Source organism: Acanthaster planci, linkage group LG01 (assembly GCF_054643075.1).
Source record: "Acanthaster planci isolate LZ-2023a linkage group LG01, COTS_SCS, whole genome shotgun sequence".
Lineage (NCBI taxonomy): Eukaryota > Metazoa > Echinodermata > Asteroidea > Valvatida > Acanthasteridae > Acanthaster > Acanthaster planci.
This window is the reverse complement of record NC_141777.1, coordinates 16,890,565-16,915,143: the sequence shown is the minus strand read 5'-3', so window position 1 is coordinate 16,915,143 and position 24,579 is coordinate 16,890,565. Positions and strand designations below refer to the sequence as shown.

At 40.6% G+C, this 24,579-nt stretch overlaps 1 protein-coding gene across 11 annotated transcripts in view; it reads left to right on the top strand.

Moving 5' to 3' along the window:
* lrrc9 (leucine rich repeat containing 9) overlaps positions 1–24,579 on the top strand; it is a 286,106-nt gene that overhangs the window by 119,493 nt on the left and 142,034 nt on the right. For all 11 annotated transcript variants that reach the window (XM_087133796.1, XM_087133801.1, XM_087133790.1 and 8 more), the window contains 2 exons: positions 7,740–7,871; positions 19,322–19,501. In XM_087133796.1, coding sequence (XP_086989922.1) covers positions 7,740–7,871; positions 19,322–19,501 — 312 coding nt within the window. The remainder of the gene's footprint in view (positions 1–7,739; positions 7,872–19,321; positions 19,502–24,579) is intronic.

Below are 24,579 nucleotides of genomic sequence, written 5' to 3'. Positions count from 1 at the left end.
CAGAACTTTGCACACCCCGCACTAGTTGTCACAAAGCCCTCTTCCAATGGAAGCGAAGTTTTTTAAAGCTGCAAGTTTACAGTGAAATGATGCAACCACAAGTTACAGTGGAGCTTGTTAATCACTACTTCTGCTCATGCAGAAATGAAACCCTCACTGACATACATGAATATTGATATTTCATTGCTAGCCAATCACGGCACAATAACCTGATGGTCCGAGGATGCTGTTTACACAGCTCCACGCCGATGTGTGGGTATACACCACATGCTGGATTTTCATGTACATGTAACATGTAAGTACATGTACACATACTCCATGTACATGTCAGTAGACATTGTACATTTTTGTACATGTGCCAAAATAGCCTCCAAAAATGCAGCCCGAGCCATCTGGTCAGTTGATTCCCACATGTGCAACAAAACAACGGAGACCTGCTTAATAGCAGAGATTTAACACCCTTGGAGTTATATTTCTCCCTATTTATACAAATTCGAAAGTAAAATGAATTTAAATACTTGTTATCACTGTAAATCTTGTCCCACAAATGTTTTTGGCACACTGTTGCTTGTCGATATATTGCCATTCTAAGCATGTATATTTATTACAAGTTTGATTTAATGTGAACTGCCTTTTTTCATCATTGTTTGAAGAAGAGTTATTGGCTTACAAAAGCTTGAAACTTGCAGGAGGAAGGTATACAGAAGTATTCCATAGAGTTACATGCAGTTACACGGAGTGGCCAGCATGCAGTTAGCAACCGTTATGACTATGTCTGAGATGGTGCTATTATGATTACAGCCACAATTATTTTTCGTCTCGCTAATCGTGAATGGACTCAACGTTTTTGTGGAAAATAGCGTGACAGTTTTTTACTGTTTCTCAAGAAGTAGAACTGTATGGAGCTGAAATCTTCACAGGTGACTTGAATTGATAATTTTGCTTACTAATCAGCATTCCCCTGACAAAAACCAATCTATGACCCTACCTCAGAACATAAGTTGAACAGTACTGCCTTTTGAGTATTTGCTTTGTTTCAGGGCCACAGTGTAAATCCATGTCAGAAACTGTAAATGACTCGTGTGCTTATCCAGATGAAAAGTTAACAAGGAAACTTTGTACAAAATTTTGTCTTTCAGCAATGTCCATTTTGTGGATACCTGCTGTACATTGGGTATTTGCATAATTTATGACAAAACATCTATACATTGAAAATCAATGGTTTTAATTCAAACAAACACTTCACAAGTAGCACAAAATTAATTAGATCCCCATATTTTTAAGCTCTCGAGGCTGCATCCTTGTCCCATTTTTATTTGTTAAATTATTTATGCAATTAATAATTATCTCAAAATATGGAGGGCATGACTTTTCGACCCTAGCCGAATCTTTCTCACAGGCAAGATCCCAGCAGAATCTTTCTCAAAGGATTTTGCCTTTGAGAAAGATGCTGCTAGGATCAAAACGTCAGGCCGCTTTGAGATTTGTATTTCAGGTGATTGTAGTCAGCAAGCAGTTTGCAGCAGTTTTGTATTACATATCTTTGCCATTAATAATTAAACATCTACATACCTGCCTGATAGTTTGCTCTCTTGATGTGAAGTTCAGGGGAGTCCTGATTTGGAGGCATGGCAATCTCAGATTTCCTTGAAAGATGGAACATGTTGTAGCAGACTTTATTTACTTCAGTAAAGTTCTTTTGTCTATATAATTTGCAAAGTCCCCAGTGATGCCATCATGCCAGGATCTGCATCAAAGCACTTGCCCAGGCTTTTAATGAACTGCAAACTTGGATATCTTTGACCAGCATAGTCAATGCTTTCTTTTTGCCTCTAGTAATTGAGCATTTCATTTCATTCTGTGTTAACAATGAAACGCATATGTGCAGCAGATGAATTTGTTAAGGCATTTTCAAGCACTGGCCCTAGAGAGGACAAAAGAAGGCACATGTACATGTGATATGTGGCCTGTTCCAGCTAAACTTGGCTGAGCGTTTATTGTTTTTTCTAGCAAGGGCTAGTTTTAAACAAAAGGAAGTATCTTGTGTATTATTAGTTTCATAACCCTTTAATCTATACATTGACTTGTTCACAGAGAGCATATGATAGAGCAGGGTTTGCCTGATCATATAATTTGTCTTATTGCAAATACATCTGATTTATCACATGAATTTGCTGGATTACTCTTTTATTCCAGAAAGTTGGCAGGTATGACACACCAGTGGTGTGGACATGTGAGACTACTTTTATGTATGGATGATTGTGACAGGTCTGATCCAGACATGACTGCACAGAACACAATCTGGGTGTGCACTTACCACTTCTTACACGAGTCTTGATTCATTCTTGCTCAAAGCTTGGTATTCGTGAGTGGAGACATGTACCCATGCTTTAATTGTCAAGCTTAGGAACTGTTGTGTTTTTAAGCATGTCTGTAAAATAAAACATGTGTTTGTGTTGAATGAACAGAATTGCTGTACACACTGTGATTGAATCTTCATTACTAACAAATATTATTCTACACATCATTTGTTTGTTTTAGATATCCTAATTTTATGTATAGTTCCTCCTCCACCTATAAGGCTTATCTGTAGTATTGTGTGGGACCCTGTTCTAATTCATTAAAAAGCACTAGGATCGTTTATGCTTCTTTATTTGACAATAGAGTATACATGTGTACAGTATTGTAAAATAAAAGACGTTTGTTTGAGTAGAATAATAACAGTTTACAGCACAGATTGATTTAACAATATTTTAATCATCATAATCTGCCACAACTTTATTTATTCACAACAATGATGTTTACTACTGGTAGCTTTAAAAATTGAAGTCATTTTTCTCTTAAAAATGTAAATCTCTGACAAAGTCATGTCAAATACTTATGATGTATTACATGATTTTGCTTGATTACCATTTTTTAGCCCACAAAGTTGGCAGGTATGCATAAGCAGTAGAAGCTGTGTACGTACCGATTGTAGAGTGGGGAGACCTTCCAGGGAGAGATGGGCAATGAATGCAGCTATATGGGCCACTTGGAGCCAGCCAGAGACGGGGAAGCCCACCACTATGCTGGAATCGAATGAACTGATCCACACCCTTGCTATAAGTACTACTAGCAAAGGAAGCTCCCAGGAGTGGAAAGATTTCTGTGTTTATAGCTTCCATAGAAATGGCTGGACTTCCACCCATCTTTGGCAGCTGAGGGTGCAACCTCCCAAACTTGGGTCATCTGTGAACAGGATAGTGTGTCAGCAACATCATTATGGCTACCTGGAATGTGTCTAGCCTTGATGCTGACATTGTCCTTGAGGCATTACAGGACAAAGAAGTGAACACAGTTTCATGATTTTTGCATATTTTGATGATGGTTTTACTATTTAATAATTGTAACCACAGCCTCATCTGACCAAATTAACATTCTTTTTCCACGAGGGATTTGCCACATACTGAGACAGCCACCACAACTGGAAAGACCTCCAAGCAATGGAATGGTTGCTGCCTTGGACAGACTGTGGCCAAACCCTGTTCAATCACTGGCCTTGAAAGAAATCTGCAAAGCCAATCCCCTTGCTAACATCTGTGAACAGTTGAAGGTCTTCGTTGAGTGCTCTGTAGTGGTCCAGAATCATTGTCTTACCATTAAAGCTGCGAAGGAATACCTGCCACCTGAAGGTCCTGCCTCGCACCCTTGGAGAGACTGACAAGTTGCCAAGGTGGTTGTGCATATTTAGTGGAGTCTATCAGCTGTCTGAGGCAGGCTCGCCCAGGGTTGACAGCATGGCACAGATAGGATAGAGATCCAGTGAGTGATTGGAGAGTTTTAAGTATTATCTTGGAAGGACTGAGTGCATCAGAGATATTTTGGAGCTTGTCTGTGGGGATGGGTACTGTTTGCACGATGAAATTAATTTCTAACTCCAGAAAAGGAAAGTTGTGTCATTAGGACTGTTTTGTCATTTTTTCAAGGCACCCCTAGTTCTGTACATAACAAGAACGCTAACTTCTCATTTTCCGCGCAGAGAAAATTTGACTCCGTCTTGGGCGCAGACATTTTGAATCTATTATGTCCGTGCTTGCAGAACGTTCAAAATGAGATAGAAAGGGTATCGAATTATTTATTATAAATGCAATGCTCAAGTACACGAAACCTGGGTGAAAAATTCTAATAGGCCCTGACACAAGAGAAACCCACTTGAACTTGCTTCCCCTTAGGCAGTAGGCAGAAGTCATAAGGGTTAATGGGCAGAAAACAAAATGCATATTTGATGTGGGCTTTTGCCATAAGAGTCCCTTTTCCCAAATTAAGTACTAGGTTAACTGTGTCATCAGAAGAGATATATTGTACTGAACATAATTTTTTGTCAATACTGTCATTGATTAAGTTGGGGTGAGAAAGGTAGTGGTTAAGCCTAAAGCTGCCTGGTTCAGCTTTGGGGACAAGACGTATTGGAGAAATTCAAAGCTTTTTGATTTGACTTATTTGAAATGGAGCCTGTTGTGCGGCCCAGTTTAACCTCTTTTCCCAGCTTGTCAAGTGCTAGGGTAGGATTACTTCTGAAGTCAGATAATTTGCATCCCTGCAAGTGGGAGGGCCCTCATAGCCTCGTCTGAACCCAAGTGTAAACCTTCAACATAGCAAAGATGCTGCCTTAGTGTTGGGTAAGTGTTGAGTAAAAATAGGAGTCACCCTAGGTTCACCGGGGAAGGTGCAAGACTGCAAGTGCAGTTTGAAGAGTTGGCACATGGCCGGAGTGTAGGTTGTGCCCCCCTGTTGGGTGGGGTTTTCTTATTAGCAAGAGTTTTGCAGACGGAAGCCCCATGCCCACCTGCCTAGAATGTGGAACACTCATACAGGAATGGACACTGCCTGTGGGCAACAGGACGCCTAGTTGTACTTGAAACAGACACCACTGCTGTAGGGGTTTGGACGGGACTGCCAATGAAAGGAGTTGAATGGCTGTTTTGAGGCCGTGAGTAGGAAATCTGTGCCCATGAGAGCTTACAAGAGACCTGAGACCAAAACATGGAGAGCCCACAGCTCTGTATCAGGGATAGACCATGACCTAGATGGATGAAATTTGTGACATATCCGAAACTGTTGGTGGTAATCTTGCCACCCACATCCAGGGAAGCAAGCAGTGGCCACACATGCCATATGCATGTACTTAAAGTAGTTCTTATGAGCAAGCAGGGGGAGTGCTGAGGAACACCACCGCAAGGACCAGTAATGCATCGGTCCAGACCAAGATTGAGTTCATCTGTGTTTTTCTTTGTGTCTGTCACTTGCAGTTGGGCTCACTGTTGCATGGTGAAGGTGAGGTTGGAGGGGGAGGGGCTGGATTCCTGGCGGTCAAGGAGAGAATCAAAATCTACAAACTTGCTTCTAACAATATTTTTCCCTGGTCCCAGTGGAAACTATGGTCCTGAGAGGTTTGCAAACCTACAGCAACCCCCCCAACTATATGGGATTGGTGGTGTTATTGGGTTGGTTGGCCAATTGTGTGGTGGGGGCTGGGAACCTGCAGTGGCCTTTGATATGGAAGCCAAATTGGTTCCCAGAATATTGCACTCACCGGATTCTGATAGGCTTGATGGGAGACTGAAGGCCACACAAGCTGGCCAGAGGTGGCAGGCCTGGGCATGGAAGCGGGTATGGTAGGGTGAACTTGAGGTTATGCTGGAGCATGTGGAAGAGGGGCCCTTGGAACACCGAAAAAATGAGGAGCTGCCAAGCTGCTTGAGCAAGTTGGATGGCTGGTAGGTTGGATATGGAGGAAAGACAATATGTGTAGGGCTTGGGCAAATCTTAGGAACCCGGACAGAGGTGGCATGACACTGGCAGGTGCTGCAGGTGGGCTAACTTCGTGCAGGAGCCAGTTGGGTGGCAGCGCAGGTCATAGTTGTTGCAGCTGCCATGGAGGTTAGCATGGGTCTAGTGTGTGCTTCACCCAGCTGGCAAGGTCAAACCAGTTAGCAATGTTAGCAGGAGGTTAGCCTTGGATGGGGCCGGTTGCGGCATAGAATGCTGGCCCACTGAAGGCTGGGGGTCTAGGGTGTGAGCGTCAACTGTAGAAACAGCCAAATTTTCTCAGCCTCCATGGGATTGGTCATGGTTGTTGATGCCGCAGTGCTTGCTGTGGATGAGCTTGCAGTAGATATCAATAGAGGGCACTGTTCATGGAGACTGTCGCAGGTGTTACTGTTAGAATCAAATGGTGATGTGCTGACGCTAATGTCTGGCTTAGGAGAGACTGGAGGGCCTGAGCCTGAGTGCAAGTAGGAGCCGTAGAAGGTCATTTCCCTTACTTACCATTGTCCTTCTTGGTCTTCCAGTTTTGTCCTCAGTTTCTCATTACCATGGACCATCAGGCGACAACTTGAGATAGTCAGAATGATGAAAATAGTTGAGAGTATTTTCCAGACGTGTTCAGTGCTCAGCAAGATAGCATGAAAGGGGAGAGAGTGCACTAAATTACCGTGGCCTGCCTAGATCCTGGGTAAAGATTAGTTGGGAAGTGAAGGTATTGCAGGAATACAACCACTTTAGAAAACTTCCTGTGGGCTGTTAGAATGCCTGCTCTTGCTCCCCTGTGCCAAAAGGGTTTTTCAGAGAGGAGAACTGGAAAACCTTATTAAATGATAAATAATGCATTATGTACATTGCATTTAGAGTATGTTATATGGAATTCCCTTCTAGTTGTATTTCATTATGTTCAACAAACAAGGATATGTGCATGTGTGTGCCGACAAGGCATCAACAGTTCTTTGTCCAGGGAATAGTGGCTTTAGGCTTAATTCATAGAGGGGGCTCTTAAAGCAAATCTTTGTTTCTATTTCTGCTGACATTTTCAGAACAAAGAACAGTTTTCTATTAAGTAAACAGTTTCCCAGTATTTCCATTGAGAGAAGCTGCCCAATTTTGTCCCCCTCTTTTCCCCTTTTTCTCCATGTTCTACCTCAAAGTCCATAGACTTTGTAAATGTTTTTCTGAATGCCACTTTGGTCACTGTTAAAGCTTTGGTCATAATGAGACTGCCAAAGCAAGGCTTTATACCTAAGAAGAAAAATGAAAACTCACATTATGATAACCCAATCAATGACATCAATTTAAACTTGCCCTTTGAAGACCTTTATTGAGAGAACAAATACAATTGGGTTCAAACACGGTATGTGTGTAGACAGGAATGTGTTCAAGATGAAAACTGAGGTATTGCCATACTTATGTCATCCTATGATTTTCATGATTTTTTTAGAATTCTTTTTAACATATTTTCTGAACAAAGTAGTTTTGAATGTATTTGCAAGACCTTTGGTAGGACAATCGATGTGTGTGTTTTTTAAATTGTGACATCATGATGACATCATCAAAAAGTTCAATTTTTGTGTACACACAACAGCATTTGATCAATGTGAAATTGAATGGGTCTCCAAATGTTAACTGATACATATAAACTGCTATCATGAGGATGTCATTTAAAATTTTGATATTATTTGAATATTTACCATGTTTTTTAGTCTTTTTTTTTACACACACGTCGTAACCATTTGAAGCGTTTTAAGTAGAGATTCAAAAACTGTATGTGTAGTGTAGTGATGTTTTGATGAAATAGTCTTGTGATAATTTTGTAGCCTTTACGTCTTTGTCCAAATCCCCTGGACCTTTTTAAAGTAGAATAAATACGTATCAAGAGACAGACGAATTTTGGAAAATTAAAGTTTATCATTACCTTTGTTCTGCAGGATGGATACATATTGCAATGAAGCAGTTTTACATGTAAAACATTCCACAAGGATTTCCTGTAAAAGATTGGTTGCTGAGCTTGAAAGTGGAGGAAATGTCAGATTTGAAGAAGGCCATTCAGCAAATGCATGGTAAAGTATTGTATCCATTTTTCTTTCCATCACATCTCAGAATTAAAAATAAAAATTCCTTTTATGTATTCATTCCAGATTCTCTCTATAGAGGCTGTTCTGAAAAGGAAACTGAGATTTAGGGTGAATTTGTCACTGACAACATTGTCATAAATGTGTACATTTCATTTGATACTAACATGATATGCTTGAATTATTCATTACCGATCATGGACAATCTGAGTTGTGAAGCCAGCATTGACATTGTTCGAAGAATTCAGTCTGTGGCATTGCACACTTTTTAGATATTTTAAGGAGTATTTACTGACATAACTGTGTTAACTCTCACATCAGGCAGGATAGAGTTTTGAAAGATTGTAGTTAGCCCGAGGTTAGACATACACAATTTTTTAGCCATTCCATTTAGTGGACAAACTAGGGTTGAACAACTAGTGGAATTAGTTTAACTAATCACCAATGCCAAAATATATTGGTAGTTACACCATCAATTTCTAGATAGTCTGTTTATTGCTCTATGACTAGTGGTTGGAAATCGTACACGGTGTCCATGACTGTTTGCATCGCTGTGAACGTGAGGGCGCAAGAGGCCATCAGTTTAAAATCGGGTTTGCTCCGGTTGTGCTCTTGCCATTTCCATGATCCTGCTAAATTGGTCTGCTTGCCGGAAGTTTTAAATGGAAACTCTAAGGAAAGGCTTCGCGGATGAGGTTAATGGTTCATTCTCCCACTGTGGTGGAGGTTCAGTTGGTGCAAGATGGAAGATTTATTTCAATTTAGAGAGAACAGGTAGGAGATATCCTAACCCGGTTTTGGTTTTCGAATTCAAATGCCCAGGAAGCAAAGCATTTAGACTATGGTTAGATCTCCTTCCATCTCTTTGGGGTGTTTCAGTATTTACAAGAGAATGTTGTTCAGGTTTCATTCATTTGGCTCGCTATTTGCCTTTTGCGAGGGGAACGGCTGCTAAGATTGGTGGGCACAGCAATGTCAGCAGCTCAACAAATACACAGAGTCAATATTCACCAATTAAGGTTGTATGTCCATGTGCATGTATGTTCTTTTATCACACACCAAGCTGAGGGCATGGCTAATATAAACCCCCCAGTGTATAGGAACCCACCACCCAAGCCCAAGATTACATTCGTCATGGAAGTATGAAAATCGACTGTAGTAGTCCTATGTGTGCAGGCATTCGGTGGCCCAACAGGGTTTTGCAAGTTGTGCTGGGCAGCACAGCAGACTTATCAAAGATGACATAAATACATTTTCCATGTTCACTTTATTATGAGATGACCCTGTTTAATGACTAGTTATGTAAAGAAGATTCATGCTGTGTGAGGATAATTTCATGTTGTATGTATAAAATATCACACAAAGCCAAAACAGTATTGTTTTCGTTAAGATTTTTTTTTTTTTTGCTTTTGCGCAAGTTGCGAAAAAGGCATTCTTTTTGTTCTGTTTTTTTTTTCTTCTTCTTCTGATGACCCGAATCCCCTTTGTTTCGTACACGTTTCTTCCACCACCCACTTTAGTCCCTTGGCAACTTTGGATCTTCATCAAACTTACATCATTGAAGGACCCTTGTCTAAAAATGTGCAAAGAACAATGACGTCATGATGACGTCATTAAGTGATTTATTATTCTATTTATATCAGCCTGTTGACCTTGTACACGTTTTCATTACACTCTTTTGGTAATTTGGCAATCGTCAATTGTAACCAAAGTTACAGCCAACAAAGACCCTGATGCAAAGATACGTCCAAGTTTATGACGTCATGATGACGACATCAAGTGATTTATTATTGATTTTTTAATATTTATTTCAGCCAATTGACTTTGTACATGCTTTCGAGGCACTATTTTATTTTATCGCTATGGGATAAAATGCATTATTCACCACAACGCACGTCGTTTAGTCATTGAAACAGTCCTGGTCATCTGGCTTATACCATGGTGAACAAGGCACTACTGTCTCACCCATCACTGTCTTGCACTAGCTGGCTTAATGGGATCAGCAAAGTGGCTGCATGGCCTTACATCAATCAACAGAGGCCTCAGAGGGTTCAGAGAATGTGGTACTTCTTCCGGGCTCAGACACCTAAACTGTCTCGAGGGGAATAATTGGTGAAGCCAGAAGGCCACAAGGAAATAACGGTTGAACCACAGCAAGTTTGGCACTAAAAATGGGCCACTTCGGCTTAGATTTTCAAGGCGGCAACACACAAATTAAACCCACCACCTCCCCATCTCCACCATAATTTTGGACTATGAATTTAGCTTTTACTGGTTTAATGGCGGGAACTACCTGGGAGCGACACGCAGTTTCCGAAGTAAACAAATAAACAATTTAGGCGAATTATCTCGCAGTGATTATAACGTAAAGTTAGTTGTTAGTAATGTTTCATTTCGTTTTTCTTAAACACTACGCCAAGCACCCTCTTGTTCTGGTGGGGCTTATTCTAACCGCCTGTTCAAGCGGTGGAAAAAACGGCGTGCCTTATGTAAGTTTTTCTTAAGTTGTAAAGGATAAATAGAATCACATGACTATTCATTATAGGACAAGCACCTACTTGTTCCGGTGGGGTTTGTCTGCATGGCAAGTGTGCCAAGGAATTCCAACCTGTTATGCCAAGTGTGGCAAGTCTTTCTGCTAACAACCTTGCTTTTTTCTGCCAAGTGTGGCAAGCCTTTGGCGAGTTTGTTCCTGTTTTTCTGCCAAGTGTGGCAAGTATCTCTTTGGCAAGTGTGCCTGAGTTTCTGCCAAGTGTGGCAAGTATGGCAAGTGTGCCAAGAAATCTTACAGAATTTCTGCCAAGTGTGGCAATAGAAAGTGGTGTTGAAATCAGCAAAAACAAATAAACTTGCCGCTCGAAATCTTTGCCAAAAACCAAAACGTGGTGTCAATGTGTGGATTGTGCACATAGAGTTGGAGAATAATTCATACCTTAGTAATTGTTGATTGTCTTCAAACTTACAGCAAGCACTAACTTTACAACGAAGATAATTCTAAAATATTTACGTCATGATGACGTCATCACGTGATTTATTATTAAATTTTTAAAATTCCGTTAAATATATAAAAAATCCATATAAAATCAACCGTGGCCTCCCATGGTTAATATCATGTAACAAGTCATATTAGATTATCTTAGTGGACATCCAATTGCATTAGTTGAAATTATAAATTAAACTTTTTCAGTGTATATGTCACGTCCAGAATATAAAATTGTACATTTTTACTCTTTCATAGTTTCTTAATGCCAGGTTTTTTCGTCACAATTGCCAATACTTATGTTGTTGGTGAAACAGTCCCGAAACAGCTCTGTGTTTGTACTTGTTTACAAACACTTCTATCGAGTTGTTCTTTTTCAGACCAATTCCTTCCACCAGTCGACTTTGGCAGTTTGCTAAATCTGATCGACTTCAAACTCGGCAGACCTTTGGACAATCATCCAAGGATGGTCCTAGAAGAAATTCACAGTAATAACTTAATTAGTTTATTTATTGATTTTTGAATAATTACTTTTCCCATAGACTTTGTACACAGATTGCACACAGTTTTCGGACTGTCCTCTATCAGGCTATGAGGGCGCTATTGCAGAATTATGGTTACACCTGCCTGGGGTTTTAATTGTCAACAAACTGTCCTACATTGAACCATAGATGGCGTTGTTGCTCAACATAGGGTTTGTACACAATTGTCCAGCATAATGCGTGAGCAGTCCTCAACTTCGACCGAGAATTACTACCAAAACGAAAGAGAAATCAAACTAAATTTTCCCTTTCGTTCGATTGCAAATAACCCGGGAGTCCAAATATCAAATAGTATTTCATAAGTTTTTTCCAGTTAAGACAAAAATCGCGTATCATGAAATTAAAGGAGCAGTTTTCCTGCATACATGTTTCTAGCCCATTGACTTTGTACACGTTTTCGAGCCACAAATTTGGTGACTTTGCAATGTTTGATCATTCCAAAAGTGATAGCCAACAAAGACCCTGATGCAAGATTTATTGCAAAGGGATGACATCATGATGACATCATCACCTTATTTTATATTAGTTTTTGAATATTTAATTTTTCCCCATAGGTTTTGTACACGTTTTTCTACTTAACACGAGTGAGCGAGTAGTCTTTAACTTTGGCTCAAGATTACTATAAGAACGAGAGAGAAATCAGGTACTTTACGCTCTGTTATTTGATTTTAAATATGCCTAAGAGTCCGAATATGAAATAATATTTCATAAAAATTGTTCAGTTTAAGCGGAAATCACGTGACTTCAACTTAAAGGAGCAGTGTTTCTGCAAACGAGTTTATAGCCCATTGACTTTGTACACGTTTTCAAGGCACAATTTTTAAACCTTTGGGACGTTTGATCATTATCAAAGTGACAGCCAATAAAGACCCTGATACAAAATTTTATTGTAAGTAAATGACATCATGATGACGTCATTATGTGATTTACTATTGATTTTTCAATATTTATTTAAGCTCATTGACTTTGTACACGTTTTCAAGTCAGCATTTGGGTTAGTTTGAAAGGTTTGCTCAACCTCAAAGTTACGGACAACAAAGACCCTGATGAAAGAATTTTGCTAAATATATGACGTTATGATGACGTCATCACAAATTTTTTAATTGATTTTTGGATATTTAATCTTCACCCATGGGTTTTGTACACGTTTTTTAACAGCCTGTCCTTGGCATTTTGGTAAATCTGAATTATTTCCTTCAATGTACACTTGAAGTCCCTCACGAAGAGAGGCTCCCAAAGAAAAATTGTCAAAATAACATCATCAAGGGTCACGTGACACAAGATTAAAGTTTTCCCCATAGGTTTTGTACATGTTTTTTTTACTACACAATATTATCGATCTTAATGAGGGTAGTCCTGAATTTCGGCTGAGAATTACTATGAGAGCAAAAGAAAGATCCTTACTTTTTTCATCTTCGTTCGATTACAAATATACTCAAGAGTCCGAATATCCAATATTATTTCAGATTTGTTTTTCAATGTTAATGCTAATCACGTGCATGTTTTTTCTAACGTCAAAGACTGTTGCACTCATACATCTGGATGACTTGGTATTGGAAGCATAGGTAGTCCAAAAACCTGTGGGGCTGATTAAAGTTTCAGTTTTATTTACAGGGTCTGTACAGGTTTTCACTTTACATGTTTGTTGATTTTACCAGTGCTTTGCCTGGGAATTGCTGTGAGAATTTCAAATACATTACCCTTACAGATAGTTTGATCAGTTTTTCAAAAAAATAAAGAAAATAAAAAATTAAAAAATTCTGAAACAGCTGAGTGGTTGTTCACAACCTCCTTCAGTTAGCTGTTTTGGCAAGAGCCGGAACAGCTCTTGCTTCCGTTAAAAAATTTTTTTTTAAAATTCTTTTCCTTTTTCAGACTTTTCCCCATAATGTTTGTACACATTTTCTTCCACTAGTCGACTTTGGCAGTTTACTAAATCTGATCAACTTCAAACATGGCGAACCCTTGGACAATCATCCAAGGATGGTCCTTGATGAAATTTGTGGTGATGATGTCATCACGCGATTTCTTGTAGAATTCTGAATATTTAATTTTTCCCATTGACTTTGTACACGTTTTCAAGCCACTATTTTCAAACCTTTGAAATGTTTGATCGCTGTCAAAGTGATAGCCAACAAAGGCCCTCATGCAAAAATTTTTCTAAAGAAATGACGTCATGATGACATCATCATGTGACTTAGTTTTTAATTTTCAGTATTTATTTCAGCCCATTGAATTTGTACACGTTTTCAAGGCACAATTTTGAAACCTTTGCGATACCCTGATACAAGAATTGTCATGATGACATCATCAGCATGTTATTTAGTATTGCTTTTTCAATATTTATTTCAGCCCATTGACTTTGTACACATTTTCAAGCCACGTACAATCTGGGTGACTTTGAGATGTTTGATCACGATCAAAGTTACAGCCAACCAAGACCTTGATAAAAGTTGTTAGCTTAATATTTCCAAATAGGTCACTTGGGAGACATTTTGTGGTAAATTTTTCAACATTAGGGAGACATCGGTCATTAGGGAGACATCGGTCATCAGGGAGACATTTCAATGTCTCCCCAATGCTCCAACTACCAAAAGGAGGACAATTTTTATTGTCCACATTTTGAGAGATGGGTCAGAAAGGAAAACATGCAAAGTTTGGTTAAGATCGGATTAGGGAATATTGAATTAATGGACGGTAAAGTGTGTGCTTGTTCCTATAGGAATGTCTCCCAAGTGACCCATTTTCGGTAATAAGAATTTATGATGTCATGATGAAGTCATCAACTAGTTTTTTATTGATTTTTGAATATTTGATTTTCCAGTATAGGTTTTGTAGATGTTTTTTAAAAGCCAGTGTTCGGTACTCTTGTCAATCTGATTGAATTATGTAACATTCACGAAATGTTAATATTTACTATTCGTGCTGATATTTTCATAATTAGTTTTTTTAAATGCTTTCTCGAAAATGCCGAAACAGCCTGCAGTTGTTTTAACAACCATCAAACCTCTAGTTTTGCTTTGAATTAGTTTGCTCTATGGCATGTGCTTTTTCTGAGCGACAGTCACAATAGGAGGTTGCATAATCCTTAGGTTCCCTGCTTTTACCAAGCATTGGGAACGTGTAGGACAAAAAAATTGTTGCGTTGTTTAATTGATTGGTGCCACACACATGTGCTTGCAGCCTTATCTGGGCTTCCTGAACAACTTTATAGCTTGTGCTTGTGGCTAAGGTTCATAAATAAATGGAAGGTCTGTTTTGGCGTACAGAGCAACAGATACACCAGTTGCGATATAAATAAAGATGCCTTTCGACAATAGTCAAGGGATAAGCCTGAAAGGAAGAAGTGAAAGGCAATGTTTCTGCAGGGATACAAATTAAAGCCTTACTCTTGGTTCCGCCATCCTTGATTTTATTTGTTGGTGTTGTTTTCTTAGGGTTTTATGGCTAATATTTGATTGGAAAACACCAGTGGAAAACACCAAAATACTTTCTTTCTCAATCAACTAGGATGGGTTCTGTGTTAAAAAAAAAGGAAAAGTTGACATCGCACTGATTGAGCCATGATGGAATGTGTACAAGGAGCACAAGGGACCGGTCGACCAGGCATAGGTACAATGAAAGGCAATCAGGGCCCCAGTGATCATGGCCGGGGATGGTGATTGACCTATATCATAGCCAACCATTTTAGCTTTATGCCTTTGCAACAGTTTTTTACAACCCTCCTCCCAAAAATGGGAGTCTTAAAACAGTAAAAAATGAAAAATAGAAAGAATAGCAAAAAAAGTAAAAATGGAAAATAAAAATATATATATATTTTAATGTGTGTATTATATTAAAGGGCAAGGAGCCCTCTTGCAATGAAAGTAATGAAAGATTAGCTCAGCGAAAAGGCAGGAGAAGGTGAGGGGTGAATGAGCACTCATTAGCCCCAGAGGGAGAGCAAACAAAGTTTAACTCCACGGAAAAGCTAAGAGCATGAGGAAAAGGGGAATAAGCCCCTTGGCTCTAATGAAGAAAAGCATAGATGAGCTCGCCAAAGGAAAGGCTGGAGCAGGGAAAAGTCAGGGGAAATCCCAGCAAAAGTGGGAAACTGTTGGCTTCTCTTCCACATTTCTGACTCCATTACTTTGGAGGTACTGGTTGAAAGGGAATAAGCCCCTTGGCTGTCATAAAGCAAAGCAAAGATGGACTCGCCAAATGAAAGACTGAAGCATAGACATGTCAGGGAAAAGCCCGGCAAAACTGGAAATGCCCTTTAAATGTTGGCTTCTCTTCCAAATCTCTTACTCCAGTACTTTGAAGGTACGTGATGAGGATGAGCCAAAAATGACAAAATTTGATATTAGCAACAACATCAAAATCATATCATCAATTACTCTTGGGGGTCAATCTTAGTCAGGCTCGAGTAAGAGCCATTTTGCTGGCTACTGACCCTGCATACACACAAACTACACCATGTGAGCAGTTCAAGCATTTGCGCCTTGGCTATATCAAAGAAGGCATAGAGTGGCTTGCCTCATGACAGAGAGGAGCAGGGCGAAAGGGGAATGAGCCCCGTTTGCTATGAAAGCATGCTTAGAGTAGCTCGCCAATCGTCAGGAGTAAAAGAAAAAGGGGAAATGAGCCTTGGAAATAGGTTTATACAGAAAGAAGTTGCATTTGAAAAATAAGTCGCGCAGGGTGAGATGGAGTGAGTGAGGAATGGTTGAGATATGGGGGAGCCTGGGCAGGAAAGAGGGTTATGCCCGCGTAAAGAAGGAAAGGGAAGGAAGGTTGAGTGCATCTGAAAGTTGGAGTGAAAAACCTTTCTACCCATACATGTACCTCAGACTAAAGACTCTGTAGCCCAAACAAAGCGACAATACAGCTTACTGTTCATCTGTAGCCACTACTATTCACCTGCAGGCCTGTTCGATATTCAGTGTTTCTGAAACCAAAATGGTATTGGTATTGTAACGGGGACCCCTTTGTAGGGGGCCACACCCACCAGTTGAGAACACAAACTCAAAATCAGTCAACCGAACACAAGTTATTTATTTTGGTCTCCAGAAAAAGTATAAAAAAGGAACATTTTTATTTCTTAATTCTCTAAAAAAAAGGAGTGAGATTGACCAGGCTAGGTCCCCATAGCACTCGACAACATAGCAAACAAAATACAGACTTACATGACAGAAGAGAGACATTGACGGACGGTAGTGACTTGTACAAAATAAACAGGCTAAAACTAACGTCACAGTGTGTACAGGAAAAAAGACCACCGCCCGTCAAGCTACAGAGATGTGTCCCCAGCCAGAGTGTTCTGTGGAAATGCCTCACCCAGTGTTTTTTTTTTTTTTTAGTTTTAATGGCGCTTTCAGCAACTCAGGCTATTTTCGCCAATAACTGTACGTTTATTCATACACTTTATTAATCAGCATCACATTACAGAGTTAGGAAGAAGGTCCAGTTTTAGAGGCAGGGGGAAACCGGAGTACCCGGAGAAAACCTGCGAGAGCAAGTATAGACTGGAAACCAAATGCACTTAAAGCCTGAGCCAAGCCGGGCCTCGAACCCAGGCCTCGTTGGTGCAAAGCGAGGAAAGAACCCAGTGGTAGTTGCATGGGCCTTTTTTGCCCACCTAGCAAACCATCAGTGGAATGCTAGAAACAGTCCACTGTACCTTTTGTACTTCATCTCGATGGACATTGCCCAGCACCCTCAAAAAGGAATGTGCCAACACAATGAATATACCCACCAGCTGGGTCTTAACCCAGCACCAGAGACCTTTTTTGTTACATTATTATTGTGATGACATCATTTTTGGGGGGTTCAGTTTCATGTCTGCCACTGTTGCATCACAAGGTCTGTATAAAATGTAAAGTCTGATCAGACAGTCCTTATAGTCACCAATGGTGCCGATCCCTGAAGTGCTGCACCGGCATGAATTTTACTTTTCTCATCAGATGAACCATTTCCAAAAAGAATTGAATAGTTTTAATGAGTGAAATTTTACCTCAAAATGGTTAATTATTGTGAGGCTTGGAGTATCTTTCACAGGTGAAAATAAAAACAACAAACTTCCCTCCAAAAATGTATGCCAACCATGGCGCCATCATGACCTCATCATGTGATTTATAATGGATTTTTGCATATTTAAGTTTTCCAATATGTTTTGTACATATTGTTGATAGGTCTTCTGACCCATCTGGCAATCTTGCACCTTTATTAAAGTCATACAAAGCAAAGCCTGGGACTCAAAAATGTAATAAAAGAATTAATTATCATTCATGTTAAATTTTCAAAAACCACATAAAATCAACCATGACTTCCGGAGCTTGCTTTTTGCACTAATAGAATAATCTCCTATCTTCATTTCTTCTCATGTATGTAAAACTGCTTGACCCCCATTTTTGGTTAAAACTGTTGCAAACTGTAAGTGCTTTATAATTTAAAATTGGTAACCGATATAAATGTACTTTTAATGGTCTTTGTCTTCGACACAGTGGTATTCCTCAAACATTCACTGGTTACATCATGCAACACTCGAGCGCCCTTTGGTGACACCATTACGTCCAAAAAATTCAAAAATGTATTTTGAATAGATCTCTTTGGCAAAGTTCGCTTGAGTCGCTTGAAAATTGGTAGACACAGTGACTTTTACGTCTGCAACATTTCTACAAAAATTGGGGCTGATGATGTCATCAGACTGGAAGTTACAATGAAAAAAACTTTAATTCGTAATTCATTACAAATGGCTAAAAAATCAATCCCGACAGCTGCAGGCCAAAGTTGCCCTTTGAAAACTGGAATAAATATCTGTATCCATTGTCCAAGATTTAAGGCTCCTTTAATTGTTTATACACACTGTGTGCTGCTACTGAAAAACTTGCTGTCCGTTGATTATGCTTGCAACACGACCCATAGGGGTAAGAGCCATGTGCTTCTTTTTTACATGTAACCCATATAAAGGGGCCACTCTGCTTCCGGAGCAGTGTTTTGGCAATGTACTGACCACACGGCAGGGAAAAGCGTGTGAGTGTGTAATGACGAATCTACCTGCTTGATTAGCAGGCAGATTCATCACAGTGAAAGAAATTAGCATGTACTGTGATGGCTGCATCAAGAGGGTAGCGGTCTATTAAGGCCCATTAAGTCCCAAGAAAAGTACTGTACCTGCTGAAGTTTATGAAAGATCGTTTTGAAACCCTATATACCAACTTTTTTTTGACTGAAAAACTCCTCGAAACAGCTCAGTGTTTTGACAAACACAATGTTCATCTTGTTTTCGTTTTCTTCTTCTTGTCGCAGTTCTCTGAATATCCCATTTCTTTTGTACAGAGTTTTCACAGGAGGACTTTAGTCCCTGTGCAAGGTTGAATCTTGATCAAAGTTTCCTGAAGCACAGACCCTATGGCAATCATTGGCCTAATAGGGAACTTAAAGGCATGGCTGTCCGAAAATTGGCATGCATAATGTCTGACCATATTCATAAGCAAGTGTGATTATAGGATGAACAATTTTATTTTGAGCGTTTATTAGTTCAATGATATTTTACAAAATGACTGTGGAATGTTCTGTTCAAGGTGGCACAGCTGAGTAGAATGAATACTCTCTGTGTCTCTGAATGAATGATTCTTTCTGTTGTACCACTGTGGAATTGTTACTACCTAAATAAACAAATCCTTGCATTACCTACAAGTTCAGAAATTCCTGAAGAGCTGGTCAGGGCTCCACAAGTGTGGCCTTGCATTGGAACTTGCTGTGGAAAGAACATTTATTTTTGCCTTGCTATGCACTGTATCAGTTACCTGAAATCAATAACCCAATAATCAGATCACAGGAATTTAATCAGGTATTGTAAAGAATACCTTTTCACGTCATTCAAGTGTACATACATGTCTTTTATTATTTCTTTTTACACATACTGTACTTAGGTTCTCATCTTGTCATGACCTTATCCTCTCACGGTTCTGTGCTGCTGATTTCAAAGTCCACAACATAGTTGGTATCAAGATTCACACTATCACCAGAGTTCACAACAGAATGCTGCAATATCGCTTTGATAACAAGCTGAGTGCCAGTGTTGAGGAAGAGGAGTCACTTACTGTAAGCAGGTGAGACATTTCCATGAAAGATTGATTGTAAATGTAGATATTGAAAACTATTCTGTATTCCTCTTTCTCTTGTGGTAGATTGCCAAGAATGGACAAACCTTACATGCAAAAATTGTTAATATTCAAGCCATTAGATCCTTTTGCCTCTGAAAATGACTTCCGTGGATGACGTGCGAACAGGCTCAATTTTTCCTAATTTGTTCTGCAGACTACATGGGTACTCATTTAGGAATTATATTATTTCGTTTCTGCAGTTACAATGTTAACACTATGAAAGTTAGATGTTAAATGTTGTTTCCTGGTTAAAAGTATTCTACCCTGATTTTAACCCCGTTTTAATTGCATAGATCAAGCAAAAATGTCCATGCCGTTTTTAACAGTGTTTCAACCGAACCCACCACTCTTTGTTATTCAAGCCTTAATCCTCTCCTGGTCTATCGGCAGTCCAAATGGACAGTCACCCATTTTAACTGTGTTTCAACAGTGTGGTGGTAGTGCCTACAAACTGCAGTGTCCCATTGAGTAAATTTACTTTTTACCTAATTAAAGAGCGGTTTGGGGGAAATGTAAATCATCTTCCTTACGTTCCACAAGTTGGAAATTGGCTTTAGTGTATATTAGTGTGCAAAGATATTTCCACACCCGTTTAGATGATAAATTCATTGATGTTTACATATTGTCACAGCAATTTTGTACATCCCATCATTTATTAAAAAAAAAAAGATCTCACTTATGTAAAAAAAAAGGTTCGGTTCCCGCAACAGCCGTCGAAGACCAATGAAATACGTTTTACTTTTCTCGCTCTGCGATCACACTTTAATGACCATGGATTTTGTTCAACGTGTTTCTGTTATTGTTTGCTATGTTGGTACATCTGTTTGTTTGTGTTGATTTGTAAATTAAAGTGGTAGATACCATGGTTTAGAGTGTGTGAGCAAAAAGAGTCAGAACAATACTGAATGTCACTGAGAAACATTCACATTCAAAAGCAGAATCGTGTGTGTGTGTTAAGTGCTGAGATATTTGGTACCAACTTTGCCTGAGATCCCCGAAAACAGCAGGTAGTGATTGCAATCAGAACGTGAGAAATCAATCGCCGTGCGAGCGGGCCAAGATTTGGCTAAATTAGAGTCAATATCGGTCCCAAATCAACGGCCGGTTTGTTCACATTTTACAACACTCAGCCCGGATACCACACCTCGTCAAAGAATTATACAGACTTTGTTGAACATACCCATTAGTTTAACGTTTATAGTATCATATAATGGGTAATGTGTTTAAGATAGAGAAGGCAATGGGAATTGAGTTTATTATAAACCTTTGTCATTGAACCCACTCAATATCTCACAAAATGGCAACGAGGATGTTTAAATAGTCATATAGAATAACAAAGGATATATTTGCTCACCTGTACAAGTAAACATTTGGCATATTGCATTGATATCTGAGCTGTTTTGGGAGTGATTTGGGGACCCTTTTTCCCGTGCTCCAACCCTTCGTTACATATTGTGCATGCCAATACATGAACATACACACGTGTATAGTCGGTGAACATTATGGCGTCGGGACTCATTGGTCGAATTGACCCATTTAACAGCAAAGAGGAGGACTGGCCAACATGTGAAGCGTCTCGAGCAGTATTTTGAAGCCAATGGAATTGTTAATGAGCGAAAAGTTTCAGCATTTATCAGCCTCATTGGATGTAAAACATACGGACTGCTCAAGAACCTCACTACTCCAGCCAAGCCATCATCCAAGTCATATGCTGAACTGATTCAGATTTTGACAGCACATCTCGCCCCCAAACCCTTGGTGATCGCAGAGCGCTTCCGTTTCCATAAGCGAGATCAGAAGGAGGGGGAACGTATCAGCACCTACCTTGCCAAGTTACATAAACTGGCTGAACATTGCCATTTTGGCGAATACCTCGACCAGGCACTTCGTGACCGATTTGTCTGTGGCTTGCGGGCAGGTAGCATTCAAAAACGCCTACTTGCTGAAGATAAGCTGACACTAAAAAGGCAACAAAGATTGCAACGGCGATGGAAACAGCCGCTAAAGATGCCATTAAAGTTCAACAGCAGACCAATTCCGACCCGACTGTACATGTTGTAGCAAAAGCAAAACATCATGCTGCAGATGTGGCAGATCAGGACATTCTGCTGACACTTGCCGATTCAAAGATGCAACGTGTCATGCATGGGGAAAAACTGGCCACATAGCACCAGTCTGCCGTTCCAAACCTCGTTCCCAGGGCAACAAACTGCAGTCAAAGCCCAGACAACCCCAACCTTGGCGTAAGGGAAAAGTCAAAGTTATGGAAGAAATTCCACAAACAGATGATGAAGATGAGGACATTTTGATAGCCAGAATGAGAGTACACAACGTAGATGGAAACAAATGTGATATGAGCACTGCTGTCTGGGTCACACTCTCCATCAACAACCAGCCAGTAAAGATGGAAGTTGACACAGGGTCAGCCATCACAATACTATCCATGGCTGACTACGAGAAATTCTTCCAGGGAGACAAGTAACACCCAACCAAGATGAAACTGCAGACTTACACGAGAGAGAAAGTCTCGCCAGCAGGGTTCTTGGAGGTGAACGTTGAGTACAACAAACAGCGGTACACTGGGAAGATCTACGTCATTGATAGTGGTGGTACCCCATTGCTTGGCCGTGACTGGCTAGCCCACATTAAATTGAACTGGCCAAAATTATTGGCTCTATCGACGGCTGTGCCCCCAACTACAGGCACGACTGAGGCCAAGCTGAAATCCCTGTTGAACGAATACCCAGAGCTTTTCACAGAGGAAATTGGTGAATTGACGGGTATCAATGGGAAACTCAACCTGAAGGAGAATGCCCAGCCGGTATTTGACAGCCAGGCAGGTACCTTATGCCTTACGCCCAAAGTGGAAGCAGAATTGACAAAACTGCAGGAACAAAATATAATTTCCCCTGTAGAGCACAGTGAATGGGCAATCCGAATTGTTCCAGTGGCAAAACCGAATGGAGGGGTATGCATTTGTGGTGATTTTAAGGTGACGGTGAATCCAAACCTGAACATCGATCACTTCCCATTACCCAGAGTGGAAGATTTCCTTGCCACTCTCGCAGGTTGGCAGAAGTATAGCAAACTTGATTTACGGCAAGCATACCTGCACATGGTGATAAATTCAGAATCCAAAAAATTACTCACCATAAACACCCACAAAGGTCTGTTTACCTTCAATCGCCTAGCATTTGGAGTAGCCTCTGCACCAGCAATCTGGCAGAGAACCATGGAACAACTGCTCCAAGGCATACCTGGAGTCCAGTGTATCCTAGATGACATGATTATCACAGGCCGTACTGATGAGGAACACCTCAGCAATCTGAGGAGGGTCCTTGACGTGCTCAAGCACCATGGCCTGTGCTTGAACAAAGCAAAATGTGTGTTCTTCAAGAACAAAGTGATCTTCTGTGGCCACGAGATAACCTTTGAAGGTTTAAAGAAAGCCCAAGACAAGATCAAAGCGGTGAAAGATGCCCCTCATCCTACCAGCGTGAGGCAACTACGCTCATTCCTGGGCTTGGTGAACTACTATCACTGTTTCCTACCTAATTTGGCAACTGAACTGCATCCACTGAATGAGCTTCTCCAGAAGAGCCACAAGTGGGTGTGGACTCCTACTTGTGAGAAGGCATTTGAGAAAGCCAAGTCCTTGATCACATCAGATGAAGTTTTGACACACTATGATCCAAGCCTACCTTTGAAGCTGGCATGTGACGCCGCACCCTATGGTCTTGGCGCTGTCATGTCACATGTCATGCCTGATGGTACCGAACGCCCAGTAGCCTGTGCGTCACGTACCTTGACGTCGGCTAAATGCAAGTATTCCCAGATTGACAAAGAGGCACTTGCGGGGAGTAAAGAAGTTTAACCCGTACCTATCAGGACGAAAGTTCACCATGGTGACGGACCATCAACCCCTGACCTGTATCTTCAATTCTGTGAAAAGCACTCCTGTGACTGCAGCAGCACGTCTAGCAAGATATGCAGTCTTCCTTGACAGTCATGATTACAGCATCGAATACAAAAACACTGCAAAACACAGCAATGCTGATGGATTATCAAGATTGCCCATGAGCCAGACTGCATCAGAACCAACAGATCCTGTTGACATCCTCCACATGTCACAACTTGACACACTGCCAGTCTCCAGCAGTGACATCCGCAGGGAAATTACAAAGGACAAAACACTCAAAGTCGTCAACAGACACTGACCCAACCTTGGCAGCCTACCATAGCCGCAGAAATGAAATCGCTGTACATGATGGTTGCTTGATGTGGGGACTGTGCGTAATAATTCCTGACAAGTTGCACACACAAGTCCTGAGAGAGCTTCATGAGGGTCATCTGGGTGTTGTCAAGATGGAAACTCTCTCTCAAGGATTTGTTTGGTGGCCCGAAATTGACCACGACATTGAACAGTTGGTCAAGGAATGTTCCGGGTGTCAGAAAGTACAACACCCCCGCTAAAGCCCCACTACATACCTGGGAATGGCCTGTAAAACCCTGGCAAAGAATTCACATCGACTACGAAGGTCCGTGCATGGGACAGATGTTCCTGGTAGTTGTTGATGCATACTCAAAATGGCCTGAAGTCATCCAAACTACCACCACAACATCCAGCCAGACCATTGACATCCTCAGGGGCATATTCTCACAACATGGTATCCCTGAACAACTTGTGAGTGACAATGGCCCTCAGTTCATATCGGAGGAATTTCAAACCTTCCTGAAACGCAGTGGGGTTCGACACATTACTTCAGCCCCCATATCACCCATCAAAAAACGGGCTTGCAGAGCGTTTTGTTCAAACCTTCAAAAATGGACTGCAGTCAATGGAAGGGGAGAAAGGGATCAGTAAAGCAGAAGTTGTGCGGCTTTCTTCTTGCTTATCGGAATGCACGACATGCCACTACTGGTCATTCTCCAGCCTACCTACTCATGGAACGATACCTCCGATCGAGACTGGACATCATAAAACCGGACATACGTCAGCGTGTTGCTCATAAACTGCTTGAGCA